This window comes from Loxodonta africana, chromosome 1 (genome assembly GCF_030014295.1).
Source record: "Loxodonta africana isolate mLoxAfr1 chromosome 1, mLoxAfr1.hap2, whole genome shotgun sequence".
Classification (NCBI taxonomy): domain Eukaryota; kingdom Metazoa; phylum Chordata; class Mammalia; order Proboscidea; family Elephantidae; genus Loxodonta; species Loxodonta africana.
This window is the reverse complement of record NC_087342.1, coordinates 169,104,510-169,123,833: the sequence shown is the minus strand read 5'-3', so window position 1 is coordinate 169,123,833 and position 19,324 is coordinate 169,104,510. Positions and strand designations below refer to the sequence as shown.

General features: G+C 42.3%; 1 protein-coding gene across 3 annotated transcripts in view; it reads left to right on the top strand.

The window, feature by feature from the left end:
- The first annotated feature begins 11,228 nt into the window (after window positions 1-11,228).
- The window catches only part of PREP (prolyl endopeptidase), a 142,644-nt gene continuing 134,548 nt past the window's right edge, over window positions 11,229-19,324 (top strand). The window contains exons 1-2 of one of the 3 annotated variants that reach the window (XM_064289275.1): window positions 11,229-11,364; window positions 17,393-17,467. In XM_064289275.1, the coding sequence (XP_064145345.1) occupies window positions 11,320-11,364; window positions 17,393-17,467 (120 nt within the window). In that variant the 5' untranslated portion in view covers window positions 11,229-11,319. Of the gene's footprint in view, window positions 11,365-15,256; window positions 17,468-19,324 lie in introns of those variants that run through there. The other 2 variants (XM_064289276.1, XM_064289278.1) reach the window with 2 other exon arrangements.

Genomic DNA, 19,324 nt, shown 5'->3' with positions numbered 1-19,324 from the left:
TGCCATGGAGTTGATTCCGACTCATAGTGACCCTCTAGGACAGAGTAGCACTGCCACGTAGGGTTTCCACGGCTGTAACCTTTAAGAAAGCCAACTGTCACGTCTTTCTCCTGCAGAGCTGCTAGTGGGTTGGAACCACCTATCTTTTGGTTAGCAGTGGCGTTCTTAACCACTGTGCCACCAGGGCTCCTTTTTGATGAACCAAAACCATTGCCTTTGAGTCAATTCTGACTCATAGCAACCCTACAAGACAAAGTAGAACTGCCCCATAGGGTTTCCAAAGAGTGGCTGGTGGATTGGATCTGCCGACCTTTTGGTTAACAGCATAGCGCTTAACCATGGCACCACCACCAGGACTCCTTTTTGATGGACAGAGGCTCTCAATTTTAAAGTAGACAAAATTTTCATTCTTTTCCTTTATGATTGGTACTTTTTTAAAAGAAATCTTTCCCCATCCTGAGACTAAGAAGATTTTTTCCTGTTTTATCTTCTAAAAAGTTTATTTTCATCTTCTATGTTATCATTAATCTACCTGGAACTTATTTTTATGAGTTAGGAGTTCAGTTATATTTTTCCATATGAATGCCTATTGTTTTTCCATCATTTATTGTATATGGGTACAATTGGCTTTTATATATCCATTTGCCACCAGGGGTCGTTTGTGACCAAAGCTTCCTAAATTCTACTTATTGTAATAATTTATGCATAGATGTTTGAAATTACATACATACACACTATCTTTCTTTGAAACTCATTAATGATGTTGGATTTTATTAAATATGTTTTTATGAAACCTAAGATAATCACATGATTTTTCTAATGTACTATCTTAAATGTGTGTGTGTTTTTTTTTTTTTTAATGTGGTAAATTTTATTAGTAGATTTTCTATGTCAAACTAACCTTGCACTCTAGGCATAAATTCAACGTGACTATGATGAATTATTCTTTCCATATATCACTGATATTTTAGAATTTTGGTATCTATGTTCACAAGTTATATTAGCCATTAAAATTTTTTTCTCATATTGTTCTCATCAGATTTTCATATCAAGATTCTGTGAATTTAAGAAAATCAGTTAGAAGATAATCCCTCTTTTCCTGTACTCTGGACCAGTTTGTATGAGATTGTGACTATTTGTTCCTTTGGTATTTGGCAGACTGAAAGCCATCTAGGTCTGGATTTTCCTTGTTGGAAATTTTTTTATTACCGATTGTCTTAGTTATCTAGTGCTGCTATAACGGAAATACCACAAGTGGATAGCTTTAACAAAGAGAAATTTATTCTCTCACAGTCTGGGAGGTTAGAAGTCCAAATTTAGAATGCCAGCTCTAAGGGAAGGCTTTCTGTCTCCATGGGATCTGGAGGAAGGTCCTTGTCATCAATCTTTCGTTGGTCTAGGAGCGTCTCTGCGTAGGAACCTTAGGTCCAAAGGGTGCCCTCTGCTCCCGTCACTGCTTTCTTGGTGCTGTGAGGTCCCCATGTCTCCCTGCTTGTTTATTTCTTTTACATTGCAAAAGAGGTTGGCTTAAAACACAATCAATCTTGTAGATTGAGTGCTGCCTCATTACCATAACTGCTGCTAATTCCACCTTATTAATATCGTAGAGATAGGATTTACAGCACACAGGAAAATCACATCAAATGACAAAATGGTGGATAATCACACAATACTGAGCATCACGATCTAGCCAAATTGATACACATATTTTTGGGGGACACAATTCAATCCATGACACCAATTTAATGGCTATGGGTCAATTCAATTTTCTTTTTCATATGTTAGTTTTCAAAAGATAAAGTTTTCTAGGAATTTGTCCATTTCACCTAAATTTTCAAATTTATTAGCATAAAATTATTCATAATAGGCTCTGTTTACATCATCCATAATTCTACTATTCTACCCTGGTTTTGCTTATTTATTCATTCTCTGTACTTCTTCTGATTAATCTTGCCTGAGTTTCATCAATTTTATTAACCTTTTCAGAGAGCTAAATTTTGGCTGTTAAGAAACTCTCGTGTTTTTTTTTTTTTTTTTTGAATAATGTTTTATTGTGTTTTCAGTGAAAGTTCACACAGCAAATTGTTTCCATTTCACAATTTCTACATAAGTTGTTCAGTGATATTAGTTACATTTTTCACAATGCATCAACATTCTCTGTTTCCTGGTTGTTCCATTTCCAGTACTCTAGCCCCCCTGCCCCATTATCTTTTTGTCTTGGCTTCAGAATAATTGCTGATCTTTGGGTTTCATGTAGATGGTCTTTTAATGGAGCATCATACTTACAGGTAATATTCTTTATTTTGTGTCATCTGTTACTTCACTAAAAGGTCACCTGAGGGGATAGCTTCAGTTCAAGGTTTAAACAGTATCTCAGGGCGATAGTCTCAGGGAGTCCTCTAGTCTTAACTGGTTCAGTAAGTCTGGGCTTTTTAAGAATTTGAGTTCTGCTCTGCATTTTCCTCCCATTCTATCAGGGTCTATCTATTGTGGCTCTAATCAGAACAGTGGGTAATGGTAGCCGGGCACCATCTAGCTCCTCTGGCTTCAGGGTAGATGAGGCGTGCTTTGTGTAGGCTATTAGTTCTGTAGACTAATTTCTTCTCAATGTGTTTTTTATTTCATTAATTTTTTCCTCTTTATTATTTCTTTCTAACTTGGGGAGGGGTGTATTTGCTATTCTTTCATAATTTCGTAAAGTAGACGCATGACTCATAATCTACAGCTTTTCTTCTTTTACAATGTAAGCATTAAGTGTTCTTCTCTCTAAATTCTGCTTTACCTACATACCACAAGTTTCGATGTAGTATTTTCATTATTGTTCAGTTCTAAATATTTTCTGATTTTCATCTTCATTTTCCCATTTGCTTAAAAGTCTTAAAGTTTCACTTTTGAAATTTAAGTTTTTAAACCTTCCGGAGCATTTTTTTGTGTGTGGGGGGGGAGGGTTCTGTATGAGATAGGTACACATTTTTTTTTTCCTCATAAAGATATTTACTCTTTCTCTGTTTTTTAAAAAGTTCCTCCATTCCCACTAATGTGCAAAGTTCCCTACATTTGCTGTTGTTGTTATTAGGGGCCGTTAAGTCAGTTCCAACTCATAGCGACCCTATGCACAACAGAACAAAACACTGCCCGATCCTGTGCCATCCTTACAATAGTTGTTATACTTGAGCCCATTGTTGCAGCCGCTGTGTCAGTCCACCTCATTGAGGGTCCTCCTCTTTTCCGCTGACCCTGTACTCTGCCAAGCGTGATGTCCTTCTCCAGGAACTGATCCTTCCTGACAACGTGTCCAAAGTATGTAAGATGCAGTCTCGCCATCCTTGCTTCTAAGGAGCATTCTGGTTGTACTTCTTCCAAGACAGATTTGTTCATTCTTTTGCAAGTCCATAGTATATTCAATATTCTTTGCCAACACCACAAATTAAAGGCATCAATTCTTCTTCAGTCTTCCTTATTCATTGTCCAGCTTTCACATGCATATGATGCAATTGAAAATCCCATGGCTTGGGTCAGGCACACCTTAGTCTCCAAGGTGACATCTTTGCTCTTCAACACTTTAAAGAGGTCCTTTGCAGCAGATTTACCCAATGCAATGCATCTTTTGATTTCTTGACTGCTCCTTCCATGGCTGTCGATTGATCCTTGACAACTTCTTTTCTCCGTTTATCATGCTGTTGCTCATTGGTCCAGTTGTGAGGATTTTTGTTTTCTTTATGTTGAGGTACAATCCATACTGAAGGCTGTGGTCTTTGATCTTCATTAGTAAGTGCTTCAAGTCCTTTTCACTTTCAGCAAGTATTTGTTTTTGGCTTTTCTATCTTACTCCGTTGATCAATTTTTCCATTGCTGTTCACACATTGTATCATCTTAATTATTATAGCTTTATATTAATTCTTGATAGGAAAAGTCTCCATCTTCAGAAGTGTCTTGACAGCTCTTCAGCTTTTATTCTCCCATATAAATTATAGCATCAGCTTGTCAAGTTCTACTGCCCAGCCACCCCCTCCCCCCGCAAAAAAAATGTTGGGATTGTGACAGTAGTTGCATTGTATCTATAATCCAATTTGTGGACAATTGACAGCTTTTCAGTATTAAATATGATAATCGATATAAATATCCTACATATCTCTCTCCATTTACTTGGGTTTTTCTTTAATGTCTTTCAGGAAAGTATTCTAATTTTATGTATTCTGGTCTTGTGCATATATATATATATATTTATCCCCAGATATTTTATATCTTTTATTGCTATTTATTGTAAGAATTTCTTGCAGATTTTTATAATTGTTTATTGTCATTAGAAAAGCAATTGATTTTTATATATTGATCATATATCAACCACCATGTGTAACTCATTTTTTTCCAATAATTTTCTGCAGATATTTTCTTCTCTAAGTAAATAATCATATCATCTAAAAATGATGACAGTTTTATTTTCTCATTTCTAGTTCTCCAGTACAATGTGGAGTAGAAGCCGTGATAGTGGTATGTTTATTCTTTTTTGAAATTATACAGGAATGCTTCTAATGTTTCTATATTTTAAACAATGTTTGTAGTAGGGTATGTGTGTATGCATGTAATTAGCTTAATCAGGTTGAGGATGTTTTCCTCTTTCCTCGATTTTTTTTTTGTGAACATGTACAAAATTTTGTTTGCTTAATCTATAGAGATGATGAAGTGCACACTGTTTTGGAGAGAGTGGCTCTGCCACTGAATCCCCAAAAGAGCAAATAGTAGTATGCTGAAGACTAATGCTTCCCCGGCACATATCACTTAGCTGAGGCTGTAAGAATATACCATGGCCTTTAATGAATGTCAAGACCAGCACAGTGAATTGAATATAGGCTTAGTTACTTAGAGTTAACTAAACTAAGCTGATGCTTGTTAAAGAAGCAGTAGTAAATGGAAAACCAGTCTGGTTTCTACTCAGAAAACCCAGAGAAAACTGGGAATAACATGCAAGATGAACAACCTCGATTGTGCAGGTCAGATGTACTGCTTTGTTTAGTCGGAAAAACACCAACAGGCCTCATCACTAATTATCCCAGAGTTTAAAAAATTCCAATAGAACTTTAAAATTGTTATCATTAATATTTTAAAGGACAGGATATCAGATATTGCTCCATGAAAGACTATCTCTCTGAGTGTGTCCAAGTCTGATTTTCTGTATGTATTTTCATGTGTTTATTATTAGTCTCTGTGTTATCTTTACCTTGCTTAGTACCTGCAAATCTTTGGTGCTATCTTTCTATCTTGCTTTGTCTAGCTCATTTTCTCTCCCTTCCTGTTCATTCCTAATCTCCAAACTCTCTTCTTTTACAGCCAATAACTTAGAGCTGACACATTTTTCTACTATATATTGTATTTACTCAATAGTTTTAGGTTCTCAGTTCTTAATTTAAAATAGCAGATGAATACATTATTTCATCTTTTTCTTCTTAAATAAAACTAGTTCATTTCACATGTGGGGGTCATACTTGATTTTTCTTCTAATAAGTATGTAATCCAGGATAGGAAAAAAGATTCCTCTCTCCTGACCTCCTAACTTGGGAACTTCATCAGAAATGGTAAAAATAGTCCCATGAGCTGAGGTAGAAAAATACTGCATTTATTCTTGATCTACTTTCTATGTCCAAGGTTTTTTTTTTTTTTAATCTGTTTGAATTCAGTCCCATCCTCTCATTCCAGGATTTAATTTAGCCAGGCGTTAAATTGAGAAAGGGAGGAGGAGACCAAGATTTCATGCTGTAATGCCTTGAAGACTAAGGTGTGCCTGACCCAAGCCATGGTATTTTCAACTGCATTATAGGCACGTGAAAACTAGACATTGAATAAGGAAGACTGAAGAATTGACACCTTTGAATTGTGGCGTTGGAGAAGAATATTGAATATACCATGGACTGCCAAAAGAACGAACAAATCTGTCTTGGAACAAGTACAACTAGAACGCTCCTTAGAAGCAAGGATGATGATATTGAGTCTTACATACTTTGGACATGTTATCAGGAGGGATCAGTCCCTAGAGAAGGACATCATGCTTGGCAAAGTACAGGGTCAGCAGAAAAGAGGAAGACCCTCAATGAGGTGGATTGACACAGTGGCTGCAACAATGAGCTCAACCATAACAACGATTGTGAGGATGGCGTAGGACCGGGCTATGAGTTGGAACCAACTTGATGGCACCTAACAAGAACAACAACGCCAGGCAGCTCACGTATCCTTTTAACCACATGTGTATATTGAGAGAGGGTATTAGAATGAAAGAGCTACAGTTCTTGAAAAGGTCAGATCTATGAATTTAGTACGGACATGACAATGGGCCCACCAATGGCCTTTATAGCCAAATTTACCCTTGTGGATGGTTTGAACAAGAGGGAACTATGAAGAAATTTCTTTCAATAGATAATCACTTTTCACTCTCATCTCCATCTGCCTATAAGCTGTGGACAGCACTCCCTCAGGGCAATTTCATTCTTAATTCCAGAGTTCATTTTGAGGCCTGGAGCCCTGGTGGCACAGTGGTTGAGAGCTTGGCTGCTAACCAAAAGGCTGGTAGTTGGAATCCACCAGCCACTCTGTAGAAACCCTATGGGGCAGCTCTACTCTGTCCTGTAGGGTCACTGTGAGTCGAAATGGACTCAAAGGCAACAGGTTTGGTTTTTACCTTTATGTTGGGAGTCCCCGGTGGTGCAAACAGTTAACATGCTCAACAGCTAACTGAAAGGCTGGAAGTTCTAGTTCATCCAGAGACACCTCAGAAGAAAGGCCTAGCAATTTACTTCTGAAAAATCAGCCATTAAAAATGCTACAGAACAGAGTTCTACTCTGGTAAACATGGGGTTACCATGAGCCTGATTCAACTCTACAGCAACGGTTTCTCTTTACCTACTCTCTCTTAGAATCTCTTAGTTCTCACTTAGAATCTTAGAGTTCTCTGAAGCCACCTGATCCAACTCTCTCATTTTATAGATTAAAATACTGATGATGTAATGGATTCATTCAAAAGTTAGGGAACTAGTTAGTGGCAGAGCCAGGAAGAGAACCTCACTCGTATTCCATCTGCTCTCTTCATGATGCCTCACAGAGATTAGACATACAGAGAGATATACAAAAAGTCACATTGGGAAAAGTAATAAAAATTTTTAAGAAAAAGCAGTCTGAAACAACTACACTCCACAAATTAGTCAGTAGGTTAGCTCACTATCTGAAAATCGGAGTCCAGTTAAAGGGTGGGTTATCCAGGCAGCACCCAAGGCATCCATCTCTAAGGGATGCTAACAAGATGGCACTTTGTGTGGATTAGAGAAGCAGATGCAGCCCCTTGGCAGTGAGAATATAAAAAGACACCTCTTCTTCCAGGTGGCTGTAGCCTATGCTACGTGCACAGTGCAACAAGAGGAGATGGGGATGGATTTCAGCTTCTACTTATCTCTTGTACATTTACCTCTCCCCGAGACTGCTCTATGTGGTTGGAATGGATGCTCTGTTAAGCAACTTGGGATGGGGCTGTGATACCCATGTAGCAGAAAATGATCACTAGCCTGCCTCCATAGCAGATGACTCTGGTTAATTGTCTGGGGATACAAAGCTCGAGTCAGGTAACAGGGGAGAGAATACTCTTAGGCTGAAGATCCTTCTACGTCCCTGCCGCCCCTAACCCTCAAGGATCTAATGTTCTGGGAATGGGTTGTTCCAGGTCAGAGCATGGATTCATTACGTAGTTCCCTTGGAAACAGTCTGCAGTGAGAGAGGTCCAGGAGTACTCTGGTGTTTATTCTGGAAGTTGCACTTGTATTTCTGAGATGGTTCAAATACACGGACAAGGTTGAGCAGGTGCTTTGGAGTCAACTGATGAGTTTGAATCTTGGCCCTGGCTTTCACTAGCTGTATGAAGACTTTGGGCCAACTCCTTTAAAGCAGCTGAGATTCCGTTTCCTCATGTGTACAAGGGGCTTTGTGTTGAGGATTAAAGGAGACAACACATATCAAGTACCGGGCACACAGGAAGTATACAATGTAGCCATGGAAGGGGAATGGGTGTTAACTGATTTTCTCCTTCCACACCCCAAATCCCTCTCACTCCAGTTGCAAACAGTCTATTGCTGGTAGCCCATTACGCTATCTGTGCCACATATAATCTTTGGCTTTCAGGGTCCAGAAGAACTGGGTACCAGCATGGCTGGCTGGTAGGGAACAAAGGATGATACCTTTGGTTTGATTTGTCCTTTGGGTACAACTTCCATACTTTCTACTTTGTAGTTGTTAGCTACCATTCAGTCAGCTAATTTTTCAGAATTAAATTGCCAGGCCTTTCTTCCTAGTCTACCTTAGTCTGGAAGTTCCACTGAAACCTTTTCAGCATCATTGCAACACACACGCCTCCACTGACAGATGGGTGGTGACTGCACATGAGGTACACTGGCCAGAAATCAAACCCAGATCTCCCACAGGGGAGGTGAGAATTGTTCCACTGATCCTACCACTGACCCCGCTTTCTACCAAAGGACTTGCTAAAATAAAGTCCTAGGGAAGTTCCACCAATTAATGGATGCCCTGGTAGGTCTTGGAGTCCCTCTACTTATTTATGAGGAGGCAAACTGTCAAGTGGTTAATAATGATAGATCTGGGTTTGGATCCTGGCTGTATTTTTTTATTAGTTGTGCAGCATTGGGCAAGAGTCTTTCTAAGACCCAGTATTTCTCAACTGTAAAATAGAGACATTAGTTCTTATCTCTTAAAGTTTAAATAAGAATTTTCTGGCACATAACAGCTCTCAATAAACATTATTATTATTGTTGGAGCCCTGCTGGTGCAGTGGTTAAGCACTTGGCTGCTAGCCAAAAGGTCAAAGGTTTGAAACCACTAGACTCTATGCAGTAGAAAGATGTGGCAGTCTGCTTCCGTAAAGATTACAGCCTTGGAAACCCTATGGGGCAGTTCAACTGTCCTATAGGGTTGCTATGAGTTGGAATCGACTTGACAATGGGTTTGGTTTGGGTATTATTATTGTTAGCACCTCTGCTGGATCAAGTGTTCCTGCATTGCTCTTGAAGAACCCCCTCCCCCCAAGTAGCAGAAGGAGGGGGCAATACCTAGTAGTTCCTGCATCCAGTGATTGCCAGTCAAGGCGGGGAGTGGGGAGATAAGCCTGGGATCAGGAGCACTGAGCTGGAGTGTACTATGCCCCTGTGTTTGCTTGCACAAAGTTTGGCATCAATATGGTGAGCCTTTCCAGAACAGAGACTCCTCAGGCTGCTCAAGGAGTGTGATCCAGGGATAGAAGAAGAAAAGGATTATCCAACATGCCACTATGAACAATAAATTAAGTGTGGGGCATGGAATTGGGGCCATAATAAAAAAAAATATATAGAAGATACAAGTTTACCATAGTTACCATAAGCCAAAAAACCAAACCCACTGCAGTCGACTAGATGGACTCATAGCAGCCCTCAGAATGAGGATGTAAATAAGGGCAGTATAAGTATTGCATAGCAACTAAATCTGTTGCTAGTCAGCTTTTGGACCAAGTAGGAGACAAACATCTGTGCCCTGCTCAAAGATGGTGGCTGACTAAGCCACTCTGAATGTGTGTCGCTCTCCACACTCTTGCCAATAATCTAATTTTCTGCATGGACTGTGAAAGTTTTAGGAGCCTGATGCGGGAGACTGGATTATTGGCAAGAGGATAGAGAGTGACACACATTCAAAGCAGACCCTTGGCTGCCATCTTTGAGCAGGGCACCACTGTTTGTCAAAATCCAGGACAACAGATTTGATTGCTCTGTAACGCCTACACTGCCCTCCTTCATGTCTGCAATTACTGAACTGTTCCAAACTGGTTTGAAGTCCTGTTTATAGGGCAGAGTAGGACTGCCCCATGGGGTTTCCAAGACTGTGATCTTTCCAGAAGTGGACTGCCACATCTTTCTCCCAATGGCAGCTGGTGGGTTGGAACTGCCCACCTTTCAGTTAGCAGCCAAGTACTTAGCCACTTGCACCATCAGGGCTCCCATATAGTTTATCATATCTACTAGGAATTCAGGACATGAGGGACCTTCTGGCCACACCTATGTCATCTCCTAGGACTTTTAAGGGGCCAGCTATACAAAACACACTAGGCATACGCTACAGCTTTGATGATGGGATTATAAGGCCTGTTCTGGATGGTTCAGAAAGCCAGACCAGAACACACAGCACCACTGGCACTAGGATGAAAAAAATATTACTATTAAAGTTTCTTGAGTTTGAGGTTAAGCACCTTGTTTACTATCTTTGTTCCCCATAGGAATATAGTAGGTGCTCAATAACTATACAAATTCACAGGAGGGGATAAAGTAATGAATGAATGAATAAAAGCAGGATGAATAAAAGACACTAGATGCTTTCCAGTCCTCCCACCTTGGTCCTCTCAATTGATAAATCTCAAATAAAGGCTTAGCCACCTTCTGCACCTACATAATCTGAATACGAACCACCAATGCTGCCCAGGAATGTTGGGGTGAACGGATATGTGTTTCCTTCCCTGTCATCATGATCCATTATTCTTCCCCACCAAGTCTAGTGTTGAAAAAAAAAATTGAAGCAGTGGTAACTAGGCCACCTCAAAAGCCAAGGCTGGCAGAGGTAAGGTATCCCTTCGCTGCCCCTATCCAGCCCGGAAGCAGTAAGGCTGGAGAAAATACAGTAATCAATTAAACAAACCCTGATGCTTTTTCTTTGATGCTACTTCTTGAGGGAGGCTCCACGAGCGCCAAGTGCCGCAGCAGATGGAGTTTTGGGGTGACCGAGAGAGAGAACGCATGGTTGCCTAGGCCACACTGGCCTAGGTGTTCAAAGTGTGCCCGTGCGGTGGCCCCGGACGCCGTATCCGGCGTGTACCACCGTCCACGGCGCGGTGGCCCGGCCGGCGAGAGCGGGTGCCAGCAGGCCTTGCGTGGGTGCCGCGCGCTTCCGGTGTAGCCCTCCTCCTGTCCCGGCGGCTCGGCCCGGCCCGGCCGGCGCTCCTGCAGAGGGAGCTGTGCGCCCGGCTTGGCGCACGCACCGCACAACCCGCGCCCTCTTGCCGCCGCCGCCGGCGCCGCTGGGCCCGCCCGCCGGGGAGGGGCTCCTAGCCGACAGCTGCTTCCTGCTTTCCGCACGTCCTCGCCGAGGCGCCGCCGGTCCAGTAGTGGGAGCCCTGACCAAGACCCGTCCACGCGCCGCCGTCCGCTCGGTCCCCGTTCGCGTCCCAGCCTCGCCCCGCGGCCAGCCCGCTCCGCTCACGTCCGTCCCGGAGCCCCGCGCCCGCCACGCTGCCCCTGCCGGTACCCAGCCATGCTGTCCTTTCAGTACCCCGACGTGTACCGCGACGAGACAGTGGTGAGTAGCCCTCCCTGCGCCCACCCTGCTCCCTGCCGCCGGGGCCGCGTCTGCCTCTCCTGCCGCCGCCTGCAGCTCCTCTTCCCGCAGCCCCTCTCCCCCTGCGCTACCTCCCCTCCCCCTCGGCCTTTGTTTGCGAGAAACGGGCCGGGGGCGCGGGGTTCCTCCCGAGCCACGGGGGCCCGGGTGGCGGTCACCTGCTGACGGCGGAGCCAGTGGTCAGCCGTGCCCCTGGCCGCTTCCTAAAAATCGATGAGGTCAAGGGCAGACGCCCGGGTAGGAATGGGTGTCTAAAGGGAGTGGGGAGACAGAAGGTGTCATTGCTTTTTGACTGGTGGAGGCTCTTACATAAATACAGTGGTGGGAGGAAGTGTGTGTAACGGTGTGTGTGTGTGTGTGTGTAGATGATTTAAATTTTAAAACAACCAAACTTTTAAAAGTTCTAATTTTAAAGTGCTTAGCGTTGAGGTTCATCCATTCCATTTTAAAACGTTTATTAAGCGCCTGCTCTGCCCCTGTCCGGTGCTGGACGAGGGGCGCTGGGGATGCAGATGAAAGCAGAGTAGTTACACTGTAGTGCTAATCCAGGTTTCTTAATCAAGAAGAGGAGTTGTTAGGGAATGAGGGGAGGCCTTAGGAGAGAGAGGGGTTGGCCTTTTTCAGGATGAGTTTTACCTAGTAGACGGGCTAACCATCATTTACCTAAGCTGCGGATGAACTCAGATGACCATTGACGTCCAGGGGGTGGAACGCAGAGCATACACCTTTTAGGAGTAAAACTTAATTTGGCATCTTAAGAACTGGATTGAATCCAAAAGTTGCAGGCATGATTTTCTTACTTAGTAGCCAAAATTCTCGGATGACTTAAAATGGAATTAGAATAAAAATATTTTGTATTCTATGCTTTTAATTTTTTCTGTTTACTTTGACCCAATCTATGCCAGAAAGTCTGTACTTTGAAGCACATCTCACTTGAGGGTAAAGAGTGCTGAGGCTTTGGCGTAAAGGACATATTGTTTTAAATTAAGATTTCCAAGTGGCACTGATGCATTCATGGTTCTTTGACCAGTGACCATCTGGTAACCACGTTTTCTCAGTCTGTTTGGCTCTTTGCTTATTAAATTTACCCTAGCTGCCCAAGAAGCCCTATTCCTGTGGTTCAAAAGGGTTGTTTCCTTTGTCTGGGGGACTAAAGCGATCCTGCTGGAATGGCAAAGAGGATAGACTAAGTAAGTAGATCTGAGTGCTAGTTCTGGTTTTGCCACTCACTAGCCGGGTGACCTTTAGCAGATCACTTACCTGTTATGTCTTCCTTCTCATATATGAAATATTAGGTCTGACCATTGACATCACCTTGTGCAGTGAGAATAGCATCGTTCATTCAGTCACATGACAGTCTAGGTCAGCAGCAGGCCAGCCTTTAGTAATGAGAAGACACATGAATACCTTGGCTTGGGCCTTCAGGAATTTAGAGTTTTCAGGATAGATACAAATACAAAGAACTACCCATTATGTAGTTTAGTAAGTGCAACTTTAGTTTTTGTCTTGTTTTGGGGGGAAGGATTGTTGCTTGCTTAGTTTTCCCCCCTTCTGGGTAGATGCAGACCCTTTTCGGAGGCAGACAGAATCCTGTAGTTCATTTTTTTATATGTTCAACAATTCCTGTAAGTGTTGAGTAGGGATTTTATGAAGACATCAAAAAGGTAGTGGTGGTTAGTTGCCGTCGAGCAGATTCCGACTCATGGTGACCCCACGTGTGCAGAGTAGAACTGCTCCATGGGGTTTTTAAGACTGTGACCTTCCAGAAGCTGATCACCAGTCCTGTCTTCTGAGGTGCCTCTGGATAGGTTCAAACCACCAACGTTTTGACCAGTAGTCAAGTGCTTAACTGTTCGCACCACATTAACTCTGAAGGGTATTCTGTGGATTTTAGTATTCTCTTGTTCCTTCTAACCAAAGAGCTTGTGATAACCCTAAGCCAGCATGGCCGAGGGAATGTAGCTCTAGTCCAGCCAGGATCCTTTTCTGTAGATAGCACAGTGTACTCATCTCAGCATTGACAGCCAACATGGGGTATCTATTTCCTGCTTCAGGATCCTGAGAACTAAGCCTAAGAGTTGACTTATGCATTTGCTCATACTGTAGCTTTTGATTTCTGGGATGGGTTTGTTTTTCCTCCAGCACGTGCTGGAGATTGCTGTAGCTCCCTGTCTCTCCCACTTGAGCATATTTCAGCCACATGCTCAGCAGTCTCCTGATGAACTGTGGGGTTAGACCATGAAACCCTTTGGGTGGATCTCTACCCTATTGGGCAGAAAATTGGAAGCCATGACACTTCCTGTGTAAGCCCATTGACCATCCCCTGAGAATGTTGCTGTCAGGAAATTCAAGTGGTGTAGTGGTTAAGTGCTGTGGCTGCTAACCAAAAGGTTGGCGGTTAGAGTCTACCAGGTGCTCCTTGGAAACTCTATGGGACAGTTCTGCTCTGTCTTATAGGGTCGCTGTGAGTTGGAATCGAGAGATCTCGTACGAGGTCAAGTCCACAAGCTTTGGGATTAGCTGCAGGTGGGGTACAGCCCTACCTCTTATTAACTCTAACTTTTGTCCATAGCTTTTGTCAGTTTCCTTATCTGGAAAATAAGTTAGTACTAATCCCACAGTGATAATCAGATGAGATAATGTGGATGAATATCTATTCTCCAGGGTCTCTGAGTAAGCAGATCTATTGGCCTTTACCTTTGTTAATCTGAGTTGCATTTCCTAATCTAATATGGAAATACCAACAATCCTTTTATAAGGTTAGGAGTTCCTATGTGGTGCAAACTGTTAACATGCTCAGCTGCTAACCTAAAGTTTGGAAGTTCAAGCCCACTGTGAGGTGGCTTGGAAGAAATACCCAGCAATCTACTTCCGAAAAATCAGCCATTGAAAACCTCGTGGAGCACAGCTTTACTCCAGCACACATGGAGTTGCCAAGAGCCTGAACCAACTCAATGGCAACTGGTTTGGTTTTGGTTTCTTATAAGGTTGTCTTAAAGCATTGGGCAAAATGTGGCTATTCAGTAAATGTTCATCACTTTGGGTATAGCATTTGGCAGTGCCTTCACTTATTAATGCAAACCCTGGTGGCACAGTGGTTAAGTGTTACGGCTGCTAACCAAAGGGTCGGCAGTTGGAATCTGCCTTGGAAACTCTATGGGGCAGTTCTACTCTGTCCTGTAGGGTCGCTATGAGTCGAAATCGACTCGATGGCACTGGGTTTGTCTTTTTTGGTTTCACTTATTCATATAATTGTAGTGATTTCAGTTAATCTTTTCTGCTTCCTTTTGAAAAGTTAAGTTTCTGGATATGCCTCTTTGAGTTTTACGAACATCACAATCCAGGAGTGTCTGACTTGTTCCCACTACAGGAATATTTGGGGAAAGCAGTTGGCAAATTGTTTTAGTTCCAGCTCTGGCTCTGAACAAGATATGGCCCTGGGCCCAATCTTGTGCTTGCCATCAATGTTAAAAATGTTAGAATGAAAGACACTTTACATCTTAACATTTTTATGATATCTGTTGCTAGGGAGAAGATTGTTATTTTAAGCATATTTTGTAACCACTTGAAGGTATGACAATACAAAAGACTTGTGGATGAGAACCCGAAACCAAGCCTGTTGCCGTTGAGTCGATTCCAACTCATAGCGACTCCACAGGACAGAGTACATCTGCCCCATGGAGTTTCCAAAGAGTGGCTGGTGGATTCGAACTGCCAACCTTGTGGTTAGTAGCATGAGCTCTTACGCACTGTACCACCAGGGCTCCATTGTGGATGAGAAGAAAATATAAAAAGTTTTCATTCAGTATTATCAGCTAAAACTTAAGGTAAGGATCAAAATTTGGTAATTTTATGAAGACCCATTGGGAGAAGTTTCAGCCTAGTTTCATTTCCCTTGCTTCTTGTTTGTCAGTTGTCCAATGAGAACAATTCTAGGGAGTTCCAGTGTAACTGTCCTGTTTTTCCAGTTGTTCATTTCCCCAGGTGTTCTCTCACCTGGCACCAGATGTGGACAGGTGCAGACCCTTTTCAGAAAGCCTGGCATTTTAGGCAAAGGGAGATGATTCTCGCCTGACCAGCACCCACATTGGAGCCTTGACCAGCAATGAAAACAGCGTACAGGAGCCCTGGTGGCACAGTGGCATATTGGTAAAAGCACTCTCTGCCAACCAGAAGGTCAGCTATTTGAGTCTACCAGCTGCTCCATGAGAGAAAGATGTGGCAGTGTGCTTCTGTAAAGATATACAGCCTTGGAAACCATGGGGGGGGGGGTGGTTCTGCCCTGTTCTGTAGGGTCACTATGAGTTGGAACCTACTCGACAGCAGTGGTTGTGGGTGAGAGACAACGTTCAGGTTTTCCTCTTCCGGGAGAGTGTTTTCTTTCCTCTGGAAATAGCCCTCGTCTTCTGGTATTATTGAACAAAGCAAAGAGGAGACAGATGAAAAATTCATTTGAGGTACAGGTAGTCTTCCCAACAACCTCTTACGAGAAGCCTTAACCTGAATATTAAGTTATTCAGAGAGACTTGACAGGCAAGAGTTGTCAATGTGGTTCCAAGTCATTAGAATAGTTTTGATAGTATGAGAGGGAGAGGTTTTGTAATAATTTTTACTTTGGAGTAATTTCTTTAGGAATAATCACCTGGGAGTAGTGAAAAGCTGGTCCCAGTTTCTCCCTCAGACTCAATCAACCAGTCTCTGGGGCCAGAACCCAGGAATTGGTGCTTTCCAGAAGCTGTCAGGTGGTTCGATGATCAGCCTGGGGCGGAAGCTCCCGAAAGCTCCCTCATAGTTGTGCTTTGTTTACACTAAACAATTTTATTCCTTCAAATATTGGGGTAGTCAGAGTGGGTGATGCTTTTATGCTTCCTTTTTGTAAAAAAAGAAAGCATTTCATAACAGTCCACAAAGAGGAAGATGTTTTTTCTTTGAGCTTAAATCCGGGTTTTCAGCTGGTGTCATTTAGAAGTACACTACACATTAATAACTTGCTTTTTGGCAGTTTAAACAGAAAGTGATCCTATGATACATCGTAGGGAGATTTTCTAATCATGAATAAGCTCAGAAAGAACGGGAAAATGAACGCATGTGGTGGTTCCCTCACAATCGTGCCCTTCTTGCATCCCTACTGCATTGTAGAATTCTGTGCTTGCCGCTGACAACACACTTTCCAATTTCTTTAGCACAGCGGCAAGTCTTTGTTTTGTATTGTACATACAGAGCAGTTGCCTATTTTGACCTTTCATCTTTCTTCCCTCTCCAGCTAAAACATTCTTTTCATGAAGGGTGGCTTGCCACCTTTGAGAACCTGCCAACTTTGGTTCGTGTGGTAATTTGGGCAGACACATTGCCAGTGAGCCAACTGGGGCATTTTTGTCTGACCCTTTCCTGTTTCTCCAGCACATTAAAAAAAAACATTAATTTTAATTGGGGTTAGGCACTGTCTTAGTCATCTAGTGCTGCTGTAACAGAAATACTACAAGTGAAGGCTTCAGCAAACAAGTTTATTCTCAGTCCAGTAGGCTAGAAGTCTGAATTCAGGGCACCAGCTCCAGGGGAAGGCTTACTTTCCCTGTTGGCTCTGGGGGAAGTCCTTGTCATTGGTCTTCCCCAGTTGAGGAGCTTTTCAGCACAGGGACCCCAGGTCCAAAGGACACGCTGTTCTCCTGGCTCTTGTTTCTTGGTGGTATTAGGTCCACATGTCTCTCTGTTTGCTTCTCTCTTTTACATCTCAAAAGATTGGCTCAAGACACAATCCAGTCTTGTAGATTGAGTCCTACCTCATTAACACAGCTGCTACTAATCCCATTTTATCAATATCATAGAGATAGGATTTACAGCAATAGGAAAATCACATCAGATGACAAATGATGGACAATCACACAATACTGGGAATCGTGGACTAGCCAAGTTGACAGATATTTTGGGGGGACACAGGTCAATCCATTACAGGCATTAATTATCTAATATCTCATTTTGCCTTTTGCAGGTACAGGATTATCATGGGCATAAAGTTTGTGACCCTTACGCTTGGCTTGAAGACCCAGACAGTGAACAGACGAAGGTAATTTTGTTTTATAATTGAAGCCAGGCTTAGTAGCTAATGCCAAACCCAAGACATCAGTAACTACAGCTTTTCCTCCCTGCTGTCTTCCTGTGTTTTCTGTCATGGGATAGCAAGCATACCTGTTGGTAAACTTTTTGCCAAATAATTTAGTGGAAAAAGTGAAAACATTGTCACAGGTAAGATCGAGTAACTTTTGAATAAAGTTTGTGGTTTATAGTAAGACTGATGGACCAACTATTTGAAATAAAAATATCTGAAATGAAAACTGATTTTTACTAAAGAAAAATGAAAACCTAGAGAAAAATAGTGTGAAGGAAAAAAATGGCCTGATTTTTTTTTTTCAAAGGAGAGACAACCTTGTATACTAAACAAATATTGGGTCTTGAAAACTGAATGCTGGTCCTAGATCACTTATTGATTTTAAAACAACCGTAAAACAAAAACTAAATGATAAATATGAGAACGTTTTTGTGTTTTATAGAGCTAGTGGGCTGGGATGAGAATTTTTTGCCTTGTCTAAAAACATGAAGCATTCCTGTTGTTTTGGAGACGTAAGGGATTTTGAGGGCCCAGGAGAAGTCTGATTTCATTAAAACTACTCCTAAGTACCATTCCCATGGATTTTTTTCTGTCCTCAGAGTGCTGGGACTTGTTATTTATATATTTTTTACATGGTTAATTAACTTTCCTTGGTAGGGGAATAATATTTTCTCAAATCCTTTTCAAATTTCTTGACTTTTTTTATGTAATCGTACTTGCATATTACTTAGTACATAAGAGCATGTATGTAGAGAGCTTCTAATTTGCTTGCTATTTCAGAAGTTAGTTTGAGCTTCTTTAGAATACCAGAATGCATTTCCCATTTAAAAGAATTGAAAAGTTAAATGCATTCTGAGTAGTTTTCCAGGCCAGACTGCAAAAGCTTATGTCTTAGCTTCTCCTGTAACTTGTGGTCCCTTGTTACCATATACGCCGATGTTTCTGTTGAGAACGGAATTCAGATTTCTAACTTACAATGCCAGGAAAGCATTGCCTGCTGATGTAGACCTGGCAGGTGGAGTTAGGACTCTTCACTTTCCTCACCTCCTCCACTTTCTGATCAGTGGGGTTGCAGATTTTACCACCTTCATGTCTTTTTTTTTTTATGTCCTTGGGAAAGAGCTTGACAGAGAGCGAGTGGGGTGAAGATTTAGTCAGGGCTCCTGATATATGGAAAAGGAGAAAGTAGAGGCAGAGGAGGCAGCTCTTGCTCTGGTAAATCCCAGGTTATCTCTTCCTTCTTCTTTCGTTCCCATGCACTACCTTGCCTGCTTTCCTTTCTACCATCTTCCCATGTTCTTTGTGACTAGAGTTTCTCTCCTCCCCTGCCAACTATACAAGGTTTTACAGCTTCTTCCCTGTTTTTTATCCCCAAAGTCAATACACTGCCATTTTGAGATTTTCTCATGGCGTTTACTTTTCCTTACAATTCTACTCTCTCCCTTTCCCAATTCCATTTAGAAAGACAAAGGTCTCATGGGTGAAAATGATTTTGTATTTGGGTTTTGACTTTTAAGAAGCATCGGGTTAGGGGTGAATGGTAGAGATTCCAGAGGGAAAATCAGATAGGTATCAATAGGAGTGGGCAGAGGCTCCAGCTCTGCAGATAAAGCTAGGATTGGAAAGCAGGTGTGAGCTGCCTTCTACCCTCCATTCTGACACAATGACCGCAGTCATCCAGCCCTGGATTGAGCTGAGACAGTGGGATTGAGCCTGGAAGGGGAGAGCCACAGGCAGCTGCATAAGGTGCAATGGATGGAAAGCACCAGAGAAGGGACTGGAATTCCTTTGCATCTCTTGGAAAACAGTCCCCAG